We start from the raw sequence: 19,703 nt of genomic DNA on the forward strand, positions 1-19,703 counted from the left end.
ATCCAAGAAAGCTTAACCAAACAAAACAAAATAAATATAGATTTAGAATGATAGTTATTTTTAGTAGATTAAAAATAAAATAAAAATATCTTAAAAACGAACCGATATCCAAATTAAACAGACATAACGTTTTCTTATCTAAAAGATAACTAAATTAATGATCTCATCTCACGCGGGTTATAACCTAGTGAAGAAGTAAACTGTAAACTTGAATTTTGACAGAGTATTCATGTAGCAGTTAGCACAAAATCATCCAGCGACTATAACTGGCCGGAAAGTTCCAACCTTTATTACTTGTTAAACAGTGTAATACAAAAACAAAGGTACGAACTTGCTTGCTGCCTGCCAGAAACATTAAAGGGCAGCTTCTCGCCGTAAAAGTATTCAACTTTATTCTGTAGAACTACAAAAACAAACACCGACAACAGGAATCTTGTTACCGGAGCATCTAATAGTAGATGTAAACATATTATGTAAAGCCACAAGATTTTGTTCAAATATTTTCTTTTAACCTCAAAAGAAGTAGTTACTAGGCAGAGGCAACCCCTGACTGATTCTGTTGGAACCACTCAGCAGGCCACCACGTCGGTCTAATCGCCTCCACCTTCACCTCCTCTGACCCGCTGCTTACGGACAGTTCACCTGATGCTCTAAAGGCTTCCTCTACTCTCATCACTCCCATTCCTCGGCTACCCAAAGCCGTTGAAACCGTCCCCACTTTCTTGCCGCTTCCTGATTCAACCACCTCAGCTCCAGATGCTATTTTCTGGTTCACCTCTGCAATAACCAACAACCAATTACAAATCTTTTGCATTCTTGACCACAAAGATTCAAAGAAAGTTTTGACCTTTCCCATTGCTATCAATGAATCGTAAAGGGACTAGGCGTTTGCGGATGACACCACGGTGGTGAGTACGAGCTATAAGTTCTTGTCCAACATAGCAGCCTTTGTCAAAGCTTATCGCATTAAGACCAACGAAGTTATACTCAAGCGGAATCGCTTCACCTGTAGGTTGCACAACATATTATAAAGAAGAGGGCATCAATGAGTTAAAAAGAAAAGAAGAAAGATAATACCTTTAGGTATTTCAGATGATCCTTCAGCAACTCCATGCTCTAACCTCCACAAAAGGTAATTGCTTTCATCTGTTTCTTTATCCGCCTCAACCAAAGGCGCTGCAAAACAAAGTAAGTAACATCAGTATCCAAAGCTCTAGAACTAAAGCTTTGATTCGATCAAGAACCTTACGGGTTGCATCGGAAGGAAAGATGCTTCTGTAACCTAAGCAATCCAACCTTGGATCCTCGTACCATTGCCAGCCATACTTATTACCACTAGCTGTAGATTCACCAGCACGATCAACACCACCTCCCCAACCAACAGACGAAGATCCAGAAAGGTTTCTACCGTAACGCTGCCAACACGAGAACTCCTCTGCAACGTTTTCAATATCAACTTTGGACCTCAAACGATATCTATCAAACATTCCACAAACACTACACGTCAGAGCTAAACCCTTAACAAGAAAAAGGTTCCTTCTTCTACAAGAATCTAAATGTAAACCCCAATCAGCAAGGAGATTGTCTAAAAGACCTAAAAGAGATGGCAAAAAAGCTTACTTCTTTAGTGTTTCAAGCAACTCATCGAGGACAGAGACATCAACATCTGCAAACAACTCAACAGACCCATCACGACCCGGATCCGACCCGGGTCCGGAACCGGTTCGATCGAGCTTTTCGTCGGGTCTCGTCGGGCTATACAGGAAAAAATCGTACAGAAACCTTCCCTGGGGAGTTAACAGCGCCGCGTACATAGGCGGCGTGGAAACGGAAGGCATATTAGGAGTAGGAACCGTGGAGCTTTTCTCGCCGGCGGATTCACCGAACCTTCGTACATCGTTGGTCAACAATCCCTGGAGAAATTTAACCGTATCCGGTCCGCTAAACCGTACGACGGATCGGGATTTGAGCTTAGATGCCATTGGACCGGCATCTTCGAGACCGCTGTGTATGTTCCGGCGATAAATGCCGTTTGAATTGGAGATTTGACGGCGGAGACTGAATCGGAGCATTGTAATTGTGTGAAGGCTTTGTTCGTATTCTTTCTTCTTCTCTGAGGTTTAACGATTGCTTTGGAGGAAGAAGCTCTAAGACAAAGCCACGTGAATGACACGTGCTTTGAGCTTGACCTCTGCTTTGTGACACGTGTTGCCTAGGAAGTGCTCGGTCAGCATTTCTTTTGCCTCATTTGACGTTTGCGTTTAGACCAATTCCAGTAGATCTTTATTTTATTTTTTTGAAAAAGATAATAACTTTATTACTATTAAATTAAGTTTTTCTCTAATATGTGTACTTTAATAAATAAATATAATTTTCTAAAAGAATATAAAGAAAATACTGTTTTGCATCTATAGTTGTAAAAAACATATATTTTTGTATATTTTTCCACAAAAATAGCATTTATCTATTATATATATAGATATACATCTGAGAAACACTCAATTTTGTTCTTATATTTTTTAAGAAAACTATAAAGATAAGTACAAATTAACATTTGAGTTTTTTTTTTGTGTGTTAAATTTCATTCGTTAAAAAATTCATGTGTTAAATTAACTAAGAAGCGACCAAAATTTTGGCTGATTTATATGATAAAAATAATAGTCATATATTCATTTTTATTTGGACAGAAAATCAGACACAAAAATATGAATTAAACTAAAAATATCAAAACATTCTTGAAAATTATAAAGATGGTCAAATTCTTGAACATTTAGTTTTGTTTAAAGTAGCTAAGATTGTGAATATATATATATATATATATATATATATTTTAATGAATGTTAAATTTATTCAAGATAAAAAAAACATTTTTTTAACAATACATGTGTCATTGATTTAAGAAATTTGAATTTTTAGAACTACTAAAGAAAGAAGAAATCTAGTAGTAAACCTCACTCCCATAATTTTACTATATCGTTCATTGTCATGTCTTGGTAGTGAGTCGATGCAGACCAGTTTGTCAATAATATACTTGACAATGTGAGTTGCGCTCTGTAGAGCTTCACGATGTCTTCTATTGTTCCTCTCTCGCCATAACGAGTATACCACATCCTGAAAGGTGTAACGAGAAATAACCTTTCAGGTTGTGGTATACTCTTTATGGAGAGAGGTCTAATGCTCATTACTTTACTTGCAGTAGAGAACCAACGGGAGTTTGGATTCTAAAGAAATGGATCAGGTCAAACTTATTAACGTACTGTATGTAATTTCTCAAGAAAAGACTTTGTTGAGACGTCACTTTCTGAGTTCTTTAAGTGTTTATCTTTTATTGGCGCAGCCAAATTATATCCTTTTACCATAAACTAAACTAGTGATGGGTCATGTTCATATCATATAATAATGACGGGTCAAGTTCAACGATCCATATATTAAACAAGTATGTATGTTATTCGAGATCAGAGTTGCTAATTCACATTTCCCAAATGGATCCAAGATTGATCTCAGCCGCTCAAATAGGAAGCATAGATGACTTGTACGCTCTAATCCATGAGGATCCCTACATTCTTGAAACCATCGATGTCGTACCTTTCATAAGCACTCCTCTTCATGTAGCTTCTGCTTTTGGAAATCTTACTTTTGCCATGGAGATGATGTATCTTAAGCCATCATTTGCTAGGAAACTTAACACATATGGGTTAAGCCCATTGCATCTTGCTATAGAGGAAGGTCAAACACGGTTAACTATGGGGTTACTCAAACTCGATCCCGATCTAGTTCGTCTTCGAGGAAAAGAAGGTATACAATATTTCTTGTGATTCTACCATAAAACAAAATAAAACATCTTGTATGTGTTTGTTTGTTGAAAATGTTTGATCTCTTGTTTTGTTTTGGTGTGACTTGAGTGAGAAACAAAATAAAACAGCTTGGATGTGTTTGAACTCTTGTTTTGTTTTGGTGCAGCTTGTGTAAATATATTTTATTTTGAAAATAGGTACGACCCCGTTTCATATGCTTGTAAGAAGAGGAGAACTTGATCTTATGACGGAGTTCCTTTTGGCTTGTCCTCGTTGTGTTAAAGATGTGAACGTAAACGGCGAGACGCCTCTACACATTGCGGTTATGAACGATAGATATGAAGAACTCGAAGTACTCGTGGGATGGGTGCAGAGATTGCGTCAAATAGATGCCGAATTGCTAGAGATGCAAGTATTGAACCGATGTGATCAGAATGGTAACACAGCCTTGCATATAGCAGCATATCAAGATAAAATCAAGGCAATAAAGATTCTGCTAGGTTCTCGAGCGGTTAACCGAAACATCTATAACCGGAATGGCTTAACCGCTCTAGATATTTTGCAAAATCAGAGATATAGGAATCGAGAAATCGAAGAAACCATTCGAAAATCAGGAGGTGACATCGCAAACTCTCTACCAAAGTCGAAGAAATTATCAGAAATATTGAGATCACCTATACCTTTCAAAGAGTATTTGTTCACAAAAGCAGCCCGGTATAGGAAACACATATCAGATGGATCACGTAGCGCGCTTTTAGTGATAGTTGCACTAATAATCACGACTACTTATCAGACAGCTCTTCAACCACCTGGAGGTGTGTACCAAAGCAATGCTGAGGAAAGTAGTGGTAGGAAGAGTGTTGGTAAGGTTGTGATGAACCAAACTTATTTCAATGTTCTAAGGAGCGTGAATAGCATGGCTTTTGAAGGAGCGGGTCTCATGGCGTTTACCTTTTTACCAGCTGGAGAAGAATATGTCTGGTCTTTTCTATGGATAATGGTGCCTCTCCATGTCTCTTACTTAGTCTCAATGTCTGTTATATCCCCAGATACGATAGGGTACTTATCGTTCAGTATTGGTTGGGTTATATTTGTTGTTATTGTTTACATGATTGTGCTTTTCCTGCGGTGGAAACGGTCTAAGAAGAAGATACCTGAACCAAGAAGCGAGTTGATTCTTGAAGGCTTGACAACTTTGAATCAGGCAAAAGGAGTGTAGTGATGTGAGTTTGTGTGTTTGGTAATAATAAGACGTTAAGTAGTGTTGATTGTGTGCTAGATTGTTCAATGTAAAATATGAATAATATCTCTTTGTTAGGACAAACATGAACTTCCTATTTTCAAGATTCGTTGGAGAGATGATTGATGGCAATATTTGTGTGTTCTAATTCCCTAAATTGTTTTTGAGTAATTTTCCTTGATAACATATCTAACAATAGTTATGTGCAGGGTTCTAAAAATCGGTCTAGGCGGCGCCTAGGCAGCAACTCGGTCCTATACGAAACGATTTTTTAAAATCCGATTTATACCGATCTATATGATTCAAATTGGTTTAAACTGTTCTAAATCAGTTAAAATTGGTTAAAATCGATCTAAAATTGTCTATATATGTTAAATAAAGCAATAATATTATTACAAATCTACAAATTTGTCTACTTTCTTCTGTTTTGTATATCTAATTTTGATAATTCATCACAATAATTTTATAATTAAAGTTAAAAACTAAAATATGTTATACAAATGTATAAAATATATAAAATAAATCAACAATTTGCTAACGCCTAGGCCTCGCCTAGGCCCCGAATAATCCGCCTAGTCACTAGTCCTCTATAAATCACCTAGTTACCGCCTAGCGATTTTTAGAACATTGGTTATGTGGAACATACCTTAGTTATTATGATAATAGAAAATTACTAGAATGTTATAGAAAAGCTGGTTTATGACTATAGTGTTATACATCTTTTTTAAATTACTAGAATGTTTGTATACTTCTAGTAAATGATAATAAGGGCCTTTGGTTAGTTTTTTTTAATTGAAATTATTTTAAAACATTAAATCCACATAATTAATTAATTATCCACATTATCAATAGAAAACAATCAATTGTCTCAACAACACGTACAACTTCTTCGAAGAACTAAAGGAACCCTAACCGCCGATGTTCTGAAATCGTTGTCGACATTGTGTTTACTCCATCTTACTCAAACTAACTCTCTGTTTTGTCTTCTCCGATGTCGTTGGGGTCGAAAACGGCTACGACGAAGTTAATGTCCAAATCTCCGTAAAAATCAGCGTGAGCATTTTTTACGAAAGTTGTACTTCGTAAAAAGATTCTTTACAAAGAGCCTCGTGGTAAAATCTTGTTCAAATCTCAATCGAACCAAATATCGATTATCCAAGGCAACGTACAAGTATCCGAACCAACCACGGGCAAGCTCGAGTATGGCAATCGGACCACGGACAAACCAAGCTCGGTTGCTACGTAGAGACCGAGCACGCACACGGCTCGGTCGCTACGTAGCGACTGAGCTCGAGCCAAGCTCGGTCGCTGCGTAGCGACCGAGCTAGAACCAAAGCTCGGTCGCTGTCGCTACGTAGTGACCGAGCACGCACACGGCTCGGTTGCTACGTAACGACCGAGCATGAACGTGGCTCGGTCGCTACGTAGCGACCAAGCACGTACACGGCTTGGTCGTTACGTAGCGATCGTGCTCTCCCAAAACGTCGATACGACACGAATCCATGCATTCTCGTTTACTCTTTAAAATGCTATCTCTCGTAGACCGTAGCTAAATCATTCTATGTTTCTGATATTCCGTGATTTTAACGGTTCTAAACTCGTTTTGGAGCAATTAAATGGTCGGTTTTAATTAATGTTTTGGTCTATTTGATGCGTTTTGGTGTTCTTAAGTGTAATATGCAGGTTACTAGATAGCTTGCAAGAAAAGAACGCATTCGGGATTTATTCAGAAGCAAGATGGACCGAACAATGGACCGAATGAGAAGTATTGATCGCACAGGACATAGATCGACCGATCTATTGTCTGTGGATCGACCGATCCAGAGCTAAGAAGAAAAGCCGTACGGTTTCATGCACTAGATCGACCGATCCGACCACTGAGGATCGACCGATCCCACGCTCTACGGGCTCCACACGCACCAATGAGCTTTTCACTCCTTTTTACCCACTCCCTTCAATAATGGACGAGAAGAGAGGACTTTTGGGACTCAGAAGAGATTAGAGACGACCAAGAAGGAGATTTACAAGTTCTTGAGAGAGATTTGAGAGTTTTGTAACTTGTTTTGTGTGATTTGTGAAGATTTGTAAAGGAGTTCATCTCAAAACCATTTGGAGAAGATCTTCTGAACCTTTACTCTGTTTTAATACAATCTTATCATGTTTTCTTCATCAAAATCGTGTTGTTCTTACTTAGTTATGTGTGAGTAGTCATCTAGTTGGGTTTAGGGGTTCTCATAGGGGATTTCTTGATGTTTTGATTCATAAAACGTGTGTAGACTAAGGGATTACGTTTTGGTTCTTCATCTAATGGATTTCTTACTGCTTGAACTGAATTGATCACTTAGTTCATGATATCAGATTGTTTGATGCACCGAAAGTGATTGTTTGAACTTCCGAAAATACTTTAGATGAGCAAAGTGTCCTTAACCCTCGGAAGTTGATGTTATTGCGCTTTGTGAACATATTGAACCTGTTCTTAATGCTTGTTTAGAAATTGAAACTCAGCGGAAGTTAGTGTGGAGATTTCTATAACATAGAGAATTAGCGCTACGGAAGTAGGTTAATTCTAATATCTTGTTTGAGTTCTAGACGGTTTTTAATATATCCCTGTGTCTGCCATTAATTGTATCTTGATTAAAAAGAAATCCCTGAGAATTCCCAATGCCCAACGTTTGTTTTAAAATAGTTTTCAAATCGTTTAAATCATTTTTTTTTACAGCTTGTTTATGTTTTGTGACACTAAAGAAAATTAAATAAAAACCATCAAAAATATATCTTCGTTCGCTGTAGCTATTAACTTGTCTGCAACTCTACGTGTGATCATCGGTCCCTGTGGATTCGATCCCGCATTACTACTGCGTACTTTACTGTGCACTTGCAGTTAGATAATCGGGTTAAAACTCGACACATCAAGTTTTTGGCGCCGTTGCCGGGGACCATTTGGTCACCCTAGAGTTAATGATCAGTTTAAGACTATAGCATTTTTATTTTATCTAATGTTTCTGTCTTTCTCTTTCTGTTTGTGTTTTCAGGTGAATGAGCGGATTTCATACTAGAAGCAAAGGATCATCGAATTTAATACCTTTGGAGTTAGAGCTCGGCCGCCTAGAGAGACAAGTGAAAAAGAAAAGACTTGAGTCCGCTGAAGAGGTTGAAATGGCTGAACACCAAGAAGACCAGTTTCAGGACAACCCGCAAAATCCAATTCCTGTAGATGAACGAGAAGGCAACAATGCTGGTGATAATCAGCAGGCTGGTGTAGCTGCAAGACAACAGGCTGGAGACTATGGCATGCCTAGGATGACGCTTGCACATTATGATACACCAGATGCATTCTATGCCGATCGTTCTGGGATTCGCCCACCTCCCATTGAGAGAAGAGACTTTGAGATCAAGACTGGTCTCATTAATTTGGTGGAGAAAAATCCGTTTCATGGAAACCCGTCTGAGGACCCGATGTATCACTTGGAGCATTTTGAGCGAGTCTGTGACACCAGCAGACATAATGGAGTTCCTCAAGGCGCTTTGAAATGCAGGTTGTTCCCGTTTTCCTTAGCTGATAAAGCTATCAGATGGTTAAAGTCCATCCCTCCAGGATCTCTTACTACATGGGAAGAGACAAGAGCTGCTTTTCTACAGCATTTCTTCACCAAGTCAAGGTCCACATATCTGAGAAGCAGAATTGGAAGCTTTCAGCAGCTTGATTCAGAAAGCTTTCATGAGGCTTGGGAGCGTTTCAAGGAGTACACACAGGACTGCCCTCACCATGGTTACACTGATGTGAGCTTGCTGAACATTTTCTATAATGGAGTTCATGAAGAGAGTCAAGATGCCATGGACACAGCAAGTAATGGTGATTTCATGACCAAGACTGTTGAAGAAGCTTACACCTTGCTGAACAACCTGTCATCCAGCAAAGCAAACCGCAAGTCAAGGTTTGACACCAGCCAGAAGGGTGTTGGTTATGAATCCAAGAAGATAGATGAGCTGAATGCCAAGATTGAGATGCTTCTCAAGAGAGATCAGAAATCTGTGAAATTTGTGGAGGAGCAAGGCTATCGTTCCTCACAAGAAACTGTTGGTGATGATTCAGATGATATGCAAGCTGATGTGAACTACATTGGTGGTCAAGGAAACTACAACAGAGGCTACAATCAGAACCTTGGATGGAGTCAAAATCAGCAAAATAATCTGTCTTACCGGAGCAACAATGTGGAGAATCCACAACATCAGTCCTACCCTCAGGCAGGAAACAGGCAAAACCAGAATCAGAACCAGAGTGTGTTCAACCAAGGATATCAGAACAGAAATCAATATCAGGGGAACAACTCGGGCAACTCAGGATTTCAGCAAAGGCAGCAGTACAACAACTACCAGAATCAAGGGAATGCCTCTTCGTCACAGTCTTCTCAGGATAACGAAATTAAGAAGATGCTGCAAATGGTGCTAGAAGGTCAGAAGAATAGCACTGCAGAGATAAACACCAAGGTGGATAACATGTATGGAGAGCTTAATGGGAAGTTTGAAGCTTTGAACACCCATTTGAAAGTTTTGGAAAAGCAAGTTGCTCAAACCGCCTCCAGCAGCAGAACAGCACCTGGATTTCTACCAGGGAAGTCAGAGACGAATCCCAAGGAGTTTGTGAATGCTGTAACACTTAGGAGTGGAAAAACGATTGAGGATCGAATAAGAAAGAGATCGACCGATCTCAGGAACAGATCGACCGATCCAAGGGGACGGAGATCGACCGATCTGGTCCATCTGGATCGACCGATCCCGTGTCAACGAAGCCAAATTCCTCTGAACCTGAAGAGGTGTATGTGGCGCCTCCTGCTTATGTTCCTAAGGCTCCATACCCATCCAGACCAAGGCAGAAGATCAAAGAACGTGAGTACGAGAAGCTAAAGAACCTTGTTGGGGAGTTACATGTGAGATTGCCATTCGTTGAAGCGGTGAAGATGGTACCTTCTCTTAAAAGGTACATGAAGGAGATTCTTACCGATAAGATGAGCCTAGAGCGTGGTGTGTTGATGCTCAATGAGGAATGTAGCGCAGTTCTACAAAATGTCATGCCTAAAAAGCGTGAAGATCCCGGAGCATTTGTTCTACCATGCCGCATTGGATCACTTACCTTTGAGAAGAGTCTCTGCGATCTGGGTTCAGGAGTGAGCCTAATGCCTTTCTCTGTCTCTGAGAGGCTAGGCATGACGAACTACAAACCTACAAGGATCTCCTTGGTCCTTGCTGACCGATCAGTGCGAAGACCAGTCGGTGTACTAGAAAACATCCCTGTTGGTGTTGGAAAGGGATATGTGCTTACCGATTTTGTAGTTCTGGAGCTGGAAGAGGAACCTAAAGATCCTCTCATTTTGGGCAGACCGTTTTTAGCTACTGCTGGAGCCATGATTGATGTACAGAATGGGCATATAGACTTACGTCTAGGAGACATGGCGATGAGATACAATGTGGAGAAGGTGCTGAAAAATCCGACTATTGATGGACAGACTTTCTGGGTTGATACATTGACTGAACTGGTGGAGGAAATGGATGAAGAGTTGCACACTGATGATCCTCTACAAGTCGCATTGACCCAAAGGGAGAGTGAGTTCGGGTTCATGAACCAAGAAGTGGTTGGATTTTCTGAGATTTTGGATTCAGCCTCACCGATTGAGAAGCATGTCGCCTATGTCAGCCTTGAAGACTCAGGCACCGATAAAACCGTCAAACCGTCATCCTCCCAACCAGATTGGAGTGAGGAGAATGCTCCAAAGGTGGAACTTAAAGCCCTCCCAGCTGGGCTGAGGTATGCATTCTTGGGACCGAATTCCACATATCCTGTTATTATTTGTGCTAACCTGAATAATGTGGAGACCGCTTTGCTTCTTTCAAAATTGCGAAAGTATAGAAAAGCATTGGGGTACTCTTTGGATGATATTACAGGTATTTCTCCAGATCTTTGCATGCACAAGATTCACTTGGAGGATGAGTCAAAGACGTCCATAGAGCACCAGCGAAGACTGAATCCCAAACTGATGGAAGTTGTGAAAAAGGAGATTCTAAAGCTGTTGAGTGCAGGGGTGATCTACCCAATTTCAGACAGCACTTGGGTGAGCCCGGTTCATGTGGTTCCTAAGAAGGGTGGCATCACTGTCATCACAAATGAGAAGGCTGAGCTGATTCCTACCAGAACAGTCACAGGGCATAGGATGTGCATTGACTACAGGAAGCTAAACTCAGCCACAAGGAAGGACCACTTCCCACTTCCTTTCATTGACCAGATGCTGGAAAGACTAGCCAACCACCCCTACTACTGTTTTCTCGATGGCTACTCCGGGTTCTTTCAGATACCCATTCATCCAGAGGACCAAGAGAAGACAACATTCACCTGTCCATACGGTACTTTTGCCTACAGGAGAATGCCCTTCGGATTGTGCAATGCTCCTGCCACTTTCCAGAGATGCATGATGTCGATCTTTACTGATCTTATTGAGGACATTATGGAGGTTTTTATGGACGATTTCTCAGTCTACGGTTCTTCATTTACCGACTGCCTTGCTAATCTGTGCAAGGTGCTGGAAAGATGTGAGGAGAAGAACTTGGTGCTAAATTGGGAGAAGTGCCATTTCATGGTGAAAGATGGCATTGTTTTGGGTCACAGGATATCAGAGCAGGGTATCGAGGTTGACAAAGCAAAGATTGAAGTTATGACCAGCCTACAGCCTCCTAGGACAGTGAGGGATATTCGGAGTTTTCTGGGACATGCCGGTTTTTACAGGAGGTTTATCAAAGACTTCTCTATGATAGCGAGGCCACTCACCCGTCTGCTGTGCAAAGAAGCGAAGTTTGTTTTTGATGCTGACTGCCTCGCTGCGTTTCAGATTCTCAAGAAGTCTCTAGTCAGTGCTCCCATTGTGCAGCCACCAGATTGGGACTTGCCATTTGAAATAATGTGTGACGCAAGTGATTACGCGATTGGAGCTGTTTTGGGGCAGAGAAAAGACAAGAAACTCCATGTGATCTATTATGCCAGCCGAACGCTTGATGATGCTCAAATCAAGTATGCTACCACTGAGAAGGAGTTGCTGGCAGTAGTTTATGCTTTCGAGAAGTTCAGGTCCTATTTGGTGGGCTCGAAAGTAATTGTGCACACAGATCATGCAGCCTTGAAGTACCTGATGACGAAAAAAGATGCTAAACCGAGACTCTTAAGGTGGATCTTACTGCTACAGGAGTTTGATATTGAGATCAGAGACAAGAGAGGAGCAGAAAATGGAGTGGCAGATCATCTTTCCCGAATGAGAGTGGAAGCTGAAACACCACTGGATGATACATTACCCGAGGAGAATGTCTATGTGATCACCTTGCTGGAGGATGAGTATTTGGATCAGGCTGATTGCTGTGTCATGAGACAAATTCAGGATGATCTCCCATGGTTTGCAGACTTTGCAAACTACCTATGTGCTGGAATTGAACCACCGAACCTGAAGGGGTATGAGAGGAAAAAGTTCATGAGAGATGTGAACCACTACTACTGGGATGATCCCTTCCTCTACAAGAGATGCTCAGATGGTTTATTCAGGAGATGTGTTCTGGAGAATGAGATGCAAGGGATTCTTTTCCACTGCCACAGTTCAGAATACGCAGGCCATTTTGCAACATTCAAGACGGTTTCTAAGGTCCTGCAGGCTGGTTACTGGTGGCCTACACTTTTCAGAGACGCCCATGAGTTTGTCTCAAAGTGTGATGCATGTCAGCGGAAGGGCAACATCAGTAAGAGAAATGAGATGCCCCAAAATTTCATCCTTGAAGTTGAAGTTTTTGATGTATGGGGAATTGATTTTATGGGCCCTTTCCCATCTTCTTATGGAAATGAGTACATCCTGGTTGCGGTTGATTATGTCTCCAAGTGGGTGGAAGCAGTAGCCAGCAAGACAAATGACTCTAGTGTTGTCAAGAAAATGTTCAAGACAGTCATTTTTCCAAGATTCGGGATCCCGAGAGTGGTTATTAGTGATGGAGGCTCTCACTTCATCAACAAGACGTTCGATAAACTGCTGAAGAAACATGGAGTAAAGCATAAGGTAGCTACACCTTATCATCCTCAGACAAGTGGGCAGGTTGAAATATCGAACCGAGAAATCAAGGGGATTTTGGAGAAGGCTGTAGGCAAAACAAGGAAAGACTGGGCTGTGAAGCTTGATGACGCCTTATGGGCGTATAGAACCGCCTACAAGACTCCCTTGGGCACCACTCCTTTTAATCTGGTCTATGGAAAGTCTTGTCACCTACCTGTGGAATTGGAGTACAGTGGTTTTTGGGCAACGAAGTTGATGAACTTCGACATTAAAACCGCTGCAGAAAGGAGGATGGTTCAGTTGAACGAGCTGGACGAGATTCGGTTGAACGCCTATGAGAACACCAAAATCTACAAGGAAAGAACTAAGGCGTGGCATGACAGAAAGATAATCCCGAGAGACTTCGCTGCTGGAGACAAAGTCCTTCTGTTCAACTCTAGACTCAAGCTATTTCCTGGAAAGCTTAAGTCTCGTTGGTCCGGACCTTTCACCATCACAGAGGTTAGACCTTATGGAGCTGTTGTCTTGGAAGAGAATGGGAGGAAGTTCACAGTCAATGGGCAGAGGCTAAAACCTTACTTCACAGATGCAAAACCCGAAGAAGGAACCAACATTCCTTTATCGGAACCTGATCTCGCCTAAGGACAACAAAATAGTCAGGCTCGCGACTTTAAACAAGCGCTGAGTGGGAGGCAACCCACATGGTTGATTTTCTTTCTCTTTTGTGATTATGTTTTCTTGTGTGAATTGATTTTTGGTTGTGTTTTTAGATGATTTTCAGGCATGTATCACGATCAGGCAGAGATCGATCGATCCAACAGAAACAGAACGGGCGATCCATGTAAGAGATCGGTCGATCCGGGTGAGGTAGAGCGGTCGATCTCAGGAAACGATCGGTCGATCCGACTCGTATGGATCGGTCGATCTAAGGTAAGTATTGCCCGGTTTGATTTCTCTTAATTTAAACCGGAAAACACCCATAAAACACCCAACTCGCGAAAATATCGATCAAACACATAATATTTCATCTTCCTCTCCTCTCAAACTCTCTCAAACCTCTCAAGAACACCAAATTCGATTTCCATCATCTCTCATCCGATTTTTGTAATTCTTGGTGCTAAACTCATTAGTTTTTCAAGCTTTATCCGTTTCTACCATCAGTTTTCATCAAGACACAGGTATGACTCTCTAATTTTGGAATCTAAAATCGCCCTAGGGTTTGATGTTGGGGAATCTCCGAATTCTAAATGGAATGGCATCTAGGATGGTTTATTTGTGATGATTATACTCATGGGTTACCTTGATTGCCAATTTCGTGGGTTGAATTGAGATTTTAGAGAAATAATTTCCAATGGTCATAATGTTGATAAAAGTTCAAATTAAAACTGAAATTCTAATTGTTTGAATGAAATGCTTGAATATCCATGATGATTAACACTTTGCAGCATGATTTCTTTAAGCAATTATGAATTTGGAACTGAAAAATAAAAATTTTAATTTTGGAGTTTAATTGAAAAACGAAAATTGGAATGGAGTGTGATGTGTTATCTTGAGTTTTGAGAAGAGATGTGTGCTAAATTTACATGTTTAGGGGATTGATCAGAATTGATTTTATAAGAGTGTTTTTCTATTTGTCTCTTACTTGGGTTTTGATGAATTAATTTTGCAGATAATGCCTAAGAGACAGAAGAAGAAGGGTGAGCGTGGGAGTTCCTCGGTACAGACTGCTAGGCTCAGCACAAAGGGCAATTTCCGAAAGACGGATAGGTCTCATCCTGCGAATCGAGAGATAACCCAGCAGTGGGATATACATGATGATGATTTCTACGAGCAGATGAGGGGAGTGGAAATATGTCCGTCGCGCTTCGCTCACAGAGACACTACAGATGCATTGGGGATAACCGAGGATATTGAAGCCTTGTTCGAGAAGATTGGCATGGGGTACATCTTCGATCTCCACTGTGATTGCTATGCTGATTTGACCAGGCAGTTCCTCGCATCAGCCCGCCTCTACCATCCTGACGAGGACAACCCGGTAGCTGATAAGGCGATGTTCTCCTTCATTGTGAACAGGCAGTTCCACTCCATGACCATCTTTCAGCTGTGCGACGTCTTTGGGTTCGAGAAAGGACGTCAATCTTGTGTTCCTAACTTCCCGGAACACAATGATTTCTGGAAATTCATCACTTCAGGAAACTTCATCTCTAGCCCTGTTCTGCGATATGCAGTGAGAGTGATCAGCAGTGTTATCTATGGGAAGACAGAACCCGCTGCAGTGACAAAAGATGAGCTAGCTCTTCTGTTCATCGGGGCTGGACACCTATGGCCTCAGGGCGCAGACATTACCTATGTTAGCGGGAAGGACATAAACATAGGAGCTGTGATCGCGGAGAAGCTTGCGTACTTCAAAGTTTCAGACACGAAGAGATGTGGGTTTGGAGCGGTCATCGCACGGATCTTAAGGCAATGTGGAGTGTTTCTTCCACCTTTTGACAGAGTGGTGGATAAGAAGGGGATGCATCAGAACTTTTTCGACATGAGAGCACTCATTAGCAGCCACTACCTCACCGGCCCTTGGCGAGGTAGCATCGACAAGTCAGCCCCTCATATCTACCAGTTCCATGACCCACAAGGGAGAGAGCAATTTGTCAAACTACCCTATACCGCCATCACCGAGCTGACTGATCCAGGTGCTCTCATATTTCTACCACCGCCTGCATTTCTCTGCGCCAGACCCGCGACACTGAAGAAGAAAGGAGTCGCATCATCATCGACACACCAGCAGGCACCACATGATGATATAGAGGAGGAGCCTGAAGATGAGGAAAGTCTTTTCCCCACGGATTTCACTCCGTATATGCTGCCACCAGCACCTCCCGCTACTGCATCCGCTGCTGAGATCAACGCTTGGTCCATCAAGAGCCATCAAACCAACAACTCCATACTGCTGAAGATGTGGAAGGGAATCTGCAACATTAAGAAGGGATGCGCATCACAGCCAGCTGTTTCTGGAGATAGCGATGACGACTCAGGCGCTCACGACACCGCTGCTGGACCTGAGGCAGCGGAGGACTCTGATGATGATGGAGCATTGGAGAGGCGCTCGAAGAGGCGCACTGACCGCAACGCCTGATCGGTAATCTCTCTTGGAATTATTTTCACACCGAGACGGTGTGAAGTAAGTCTGGGGGAGGATGCTACTTATGTACCATATTGCATTATTTCTTTTATTTTCTTAGTTTATCGGATTTGCTTGTGTTTTAAAAACTCTCTACGTATTTTTATCAGACCCTGTGATGATTATTAGACTATTTCCTTGTGTGTTGTGCATTACATTTCATATTGGCCATTTTTCAGGACTGTTAGCGCAGACAAACCGAGGAACCACTTGACCAAACAACCTCTCCTTAAATCTTTTATCAAGTCTCGGTGAATTGTAATCGACTCAACTATTTTTGACCATTAATGAATTTAATTTCTTTTGACCAGGAATCAACATCAGGAAACGGTACACCATATACACATTCAGGATTTTCTTTACCACATTTTACCACTCTTTAATAATCCTGAATGGCCAGACTCATCAATAGTTTGGTACCACACCTACACCTTACCCTTTTATTTCATCTCCATGCATTCTTACACACTGATCATATGTGCATACATGTGCAAAAACAATGGAGAGATTAGGGTAGACATGGTTCATCCGACTGCTTAGGTAGGATCGGAACATTTAGGTGGTTAGATACAGACCTGTGTGTCTAGAGGTGTAAATAGAAAAATTGGGTGTTGAAAGTGTGTGATTGCATCGCAGTGTATATATTCGATTTCGGTTTGTATAAGTTTTCGTTCTGAAATATCAAAAAAAAAAAAAAAAAAAAAAAAAAAAGAGAGTTCATGTTTATATCTCATTCAGTAGATTTGATTTAGACATTTATTTTTATTTTTGTACCAGAGATGATGCGTTGTTTAAATTTGGGGTTAGAGTTTGAGATTTGTTGGGTTTTGATCATTTGAGACTTGAGCAGTTCGAAAACGTGGTTATCAATATACTCGGTTTCTCCAGCGATTTTGCATAATGTTTTGCATTTTTTGTTATCGCTGATACCCACAAACACTTGAGCCTCACCTAATTAAACACTAAAACAGCCTCCCAAACACCGAGCCCGTTATACCTGATGGAGATATCTTTGGTGGAAAGGTCACGCCCTTTTTAATGAATGTAAAGAGTTGATTACTTGAAACTGAGACTTGCAGGTCTGAAATATGGAAAGGTTTGCGCGGTCTTGGTGGGGATTTGGAATGAATGCCTTGACAGTCTCTGATTTAAGTGGTTAGCGAAATCACAAGGTAAGGTCTACTGAGGGTTAGTGAGCTCCCAAATTTTAATCCTCTTTACTTGAGGACAAGCAAAGATTCAAGTCTGGGGGAGTTGATATTCCGTGTTTTTAACGGTTTTAAACTCGTTTTGGAGCAATTAAATGGTCGGTTTTAATTAATGTTTTGGTCTATTTGATGCGTTTTGGTGTTCTTAAGTGTAATATGCAGGTTACTAGATAGCTTGCAAGAAAAGAACGCATTCGGGATTTATTCAGAAGCAAGATGGACCGAACAATGGACCGAATGAGAAGTATTGATCGCACAGGACATAGATCGACCGATCCATTGTCTGTGGATCGACCGATCCAGAGCTAAGAAGAAAAGCCGTACGGTTTCATGCACTAGATCGACCGATCCGACCACTGAGGATCGACCGATCCCACGCTCTACGGGCTCCACACGCACCAATGAGCTTTTCACTCCTTTTTACCCACTCCCCTCAATAATGGACGAGAAGAGAGGACTTTTGGGACTCAGAAAAGATTAGAGACGACCAAGAAGGAGATTTACAAGTTCTTGAGAGAGATTTGAGAGTTTTGTAACTTGTTTTGTGTGATTTGTGAAGATTTGTAAAGGAGTTCATCTCAAAACCATTTGGAGAAGATCTTCTGAACCTTTACTCTGTTTTAATACAATCTTATCATGTTTTCTTCATCAAAATCGTGTTGTTCTTGCTTAGTTATGTGTGAGTAGTCATCTAGTTGGGTTTAGGGGTTCTCATAGGGGATTTCTTGATGTTTTGATTCATAAAACGTGTGTAGACTAAGGGATTACGTTTTGGTTCTTCATCTAATGGATTTCTTACTGCTTGAACTGAATTGATCACTTAGTTCATGATATCAGATTGTTTGATGCACCGAAAGTGATTGTTTGAACTTCCGAAAATACTTTAGATGAGCAAAGTGTCCTTAACCCTCGGAAGTTGATGTTATTGCGCTTTGTGAACATATTGAACCTGTTCTTAATGCTTGTTTAGAAATTGAAACTCAGCGGAAGTTAGTGTGGAGATTTCTATAACATAGAGAATTAGCGCTACGGAAGTAGGTTAATTCTAATATCGTGTTTGAGTTCTAGACGGTTCTTAATATATCCCTGTGTATGCCATTAATTGTATATTGATTAAAAAGAAATCCCTGAAAATTCCCAATGCCCAACGTTTGTTTTAAAATAGTTTTCAAATCGTTTAAATCATTTTTTTTACAGCTTGTTTATGTTTTGTGACACTAAAGAAAATTAAATAAAAAACCATCAAAAATATTTCTTCGTTCGCTGTAGCTATTAACTTGTCTGCAACTCTACGTGTGATCATCGGTCCCTGTGGATTCGATCCCGCATTACTACTGCGTACTTTACTGTGCACTTGCAGTTAGATAATCGGGTTAAAACTCGACACATCAGTTTCCCGTCACGCGAAGTCATCAGTCAAACTTTACGATAAAAACCGCGGGAAGTTTGTTTTTATCGAAGAAACCGTAATAAACGTTTCGAGCCAAAGACGGCCCAAAGAGACCTAAGACGAAGCTCGAAGCCCACTTACGATTTCTTAACCAAAAGCCCATAAGCCGTATGACGGTTTATGCTTGGTTCGTAAGGGAAGATAAATGTCAAGTTTCCGCGGATAAATGTGAAGTTTCCGAAGATAATCACGAAGATCGGGAAAAACAGAATATCTCCATTTTTTAGCTATGACGGCTTAAGGGCAGAAGGAGAAAAGCGTAAACCGACCTAGGAGCAAGTATATAAAGAGTTCTAGGCGAGAGGCACGAAGAGAGAACTTTTTGACAGCAAACTTAGCACTTAGAGCAGTTTAGACAATTTTCCGTTTTTGTTATTCGAGCTGCGACTCAATTAGGCTTAGCAGCTTTAGGGTTTTAGAATTAGGAATCTCGCCGACAGCTCTCGTAGCGCAGGCTCTTACCTCGTTGTAACGCTCAAACGCGAATTCAGAATAAGACCTACTTTGCTCTCTTTTGCGATTTCTTATTTCTTGTCGTTTTTACTTGCGTGTTCAGATTGCTTGGCGTGTGGTTTAGCAGATATTCGGGACCTCTGGGAAATTAGGGTTTTCCTAACTTTCCTAATTTAAACGAAAATCGATAGTGCGAATTTCGGTTCCCACAGTTTGGCGCTAGAAGGAGGGAGGGTACGGATCAATCTAACTCTCAGCCACAACACGCTCAACCAGACATGTCAACTGACGACGCGGATAACATG

The 19,703-nt window shown here is 41.1% G+C and overlaps 2 protein-coding genes and 1 non-coding gene across 5 annotated transcripts; 1 reads left to right on the top strand and 2 right to left on the bottom strand.

The window, feature by feature from the left end:
- Window positions 1–201: 201 nt before the first annotated feature.
- LOC106416614 (putative transferase At4g12130, mitochondrial) lies at window positions 202–2,129 on the bottom strand. 3 transcript variants are annotated; one of them, XM_013857537.3, is made up of 6 exons: window positions 1,621–2,129; window positions 1,250–1,476; window positions 1,078–1,176; window positions 848–1,006; window positions 513–777; window positions 202–403 (listed from the first exon to the last, which is right to left on the bottom strand). In XM_013857537.3, exons 1-5 carry the CDS (start codon window positions 2,070–2,072, stop codon window positions 530–532), a joined length of 1,185 nt encoding a protein of 394 aa, XP_013712991.2. In that variant the 5' UTR covers window positions 2,073–2,129; the 3' UTR covers window positions 202–403; window positions 513–529. The 3 variants fall into 3 exon arrangements, with proteins under 3 accessions (XP_013712991.2, XP_022565671.2, XP_013712990.2); XM_022709950.2 differs by having other exon boundaries at window positions 202–460; window positions 494–777; XM_013857536.3 differs by having other exon boundaries at window positions 202–777.
- Window positions 2,130–2,933: 804 nt separating this feature from the next.
- On the top strand, window positions 2,934–5,562 carry LOC106418050 (ankyrin repeat-containing protein BDA1-like). Its single transcript, XM_013858731.3, has 2 exons — window positions 2,934–3,795; window positions 3,992–5,562. Exons 1-2 carry the CDS (start codon window positions 3,381–3,383, stop codon window positions 5,011–5,013), a joined length of 1,437 nt encoding a protein of 478 aa, XP_013714185.2. The 5' UTR covers window positions 2,934–3,380; the 3' UTR covers window positions 5,014–5,562.
- A 3,138-nt stretch (window positions 5,563–8,700) lies between these two features.
- LOC125593630 lies at window positions 8,701–8,807 on the bottom strand. The gene has a single exon (XR_007329530.1). It is a non-coding gene; the product is annotated as a small nucleolar RNA R71 (small nucleolar RNA).
- Between the last annotated feature and the right edge of the window lie 10,896 nt (window positions 8,808–19,703).

This window comes from Brassica napus, chromosome C9, assembly GCF_020379485.1.
Source record: "Brassica napus cultivar Da-Ae chromosome C9, Da-Ae, whole genome shotgun sequence".
In the NCBI taxonomy this organism is placed as follows: Eukaryota; Viridiplantae; Streptophyta; class Magnoliopsida; order Brassicales; family Brassicaceae; genus Brassica; species Brassica napus.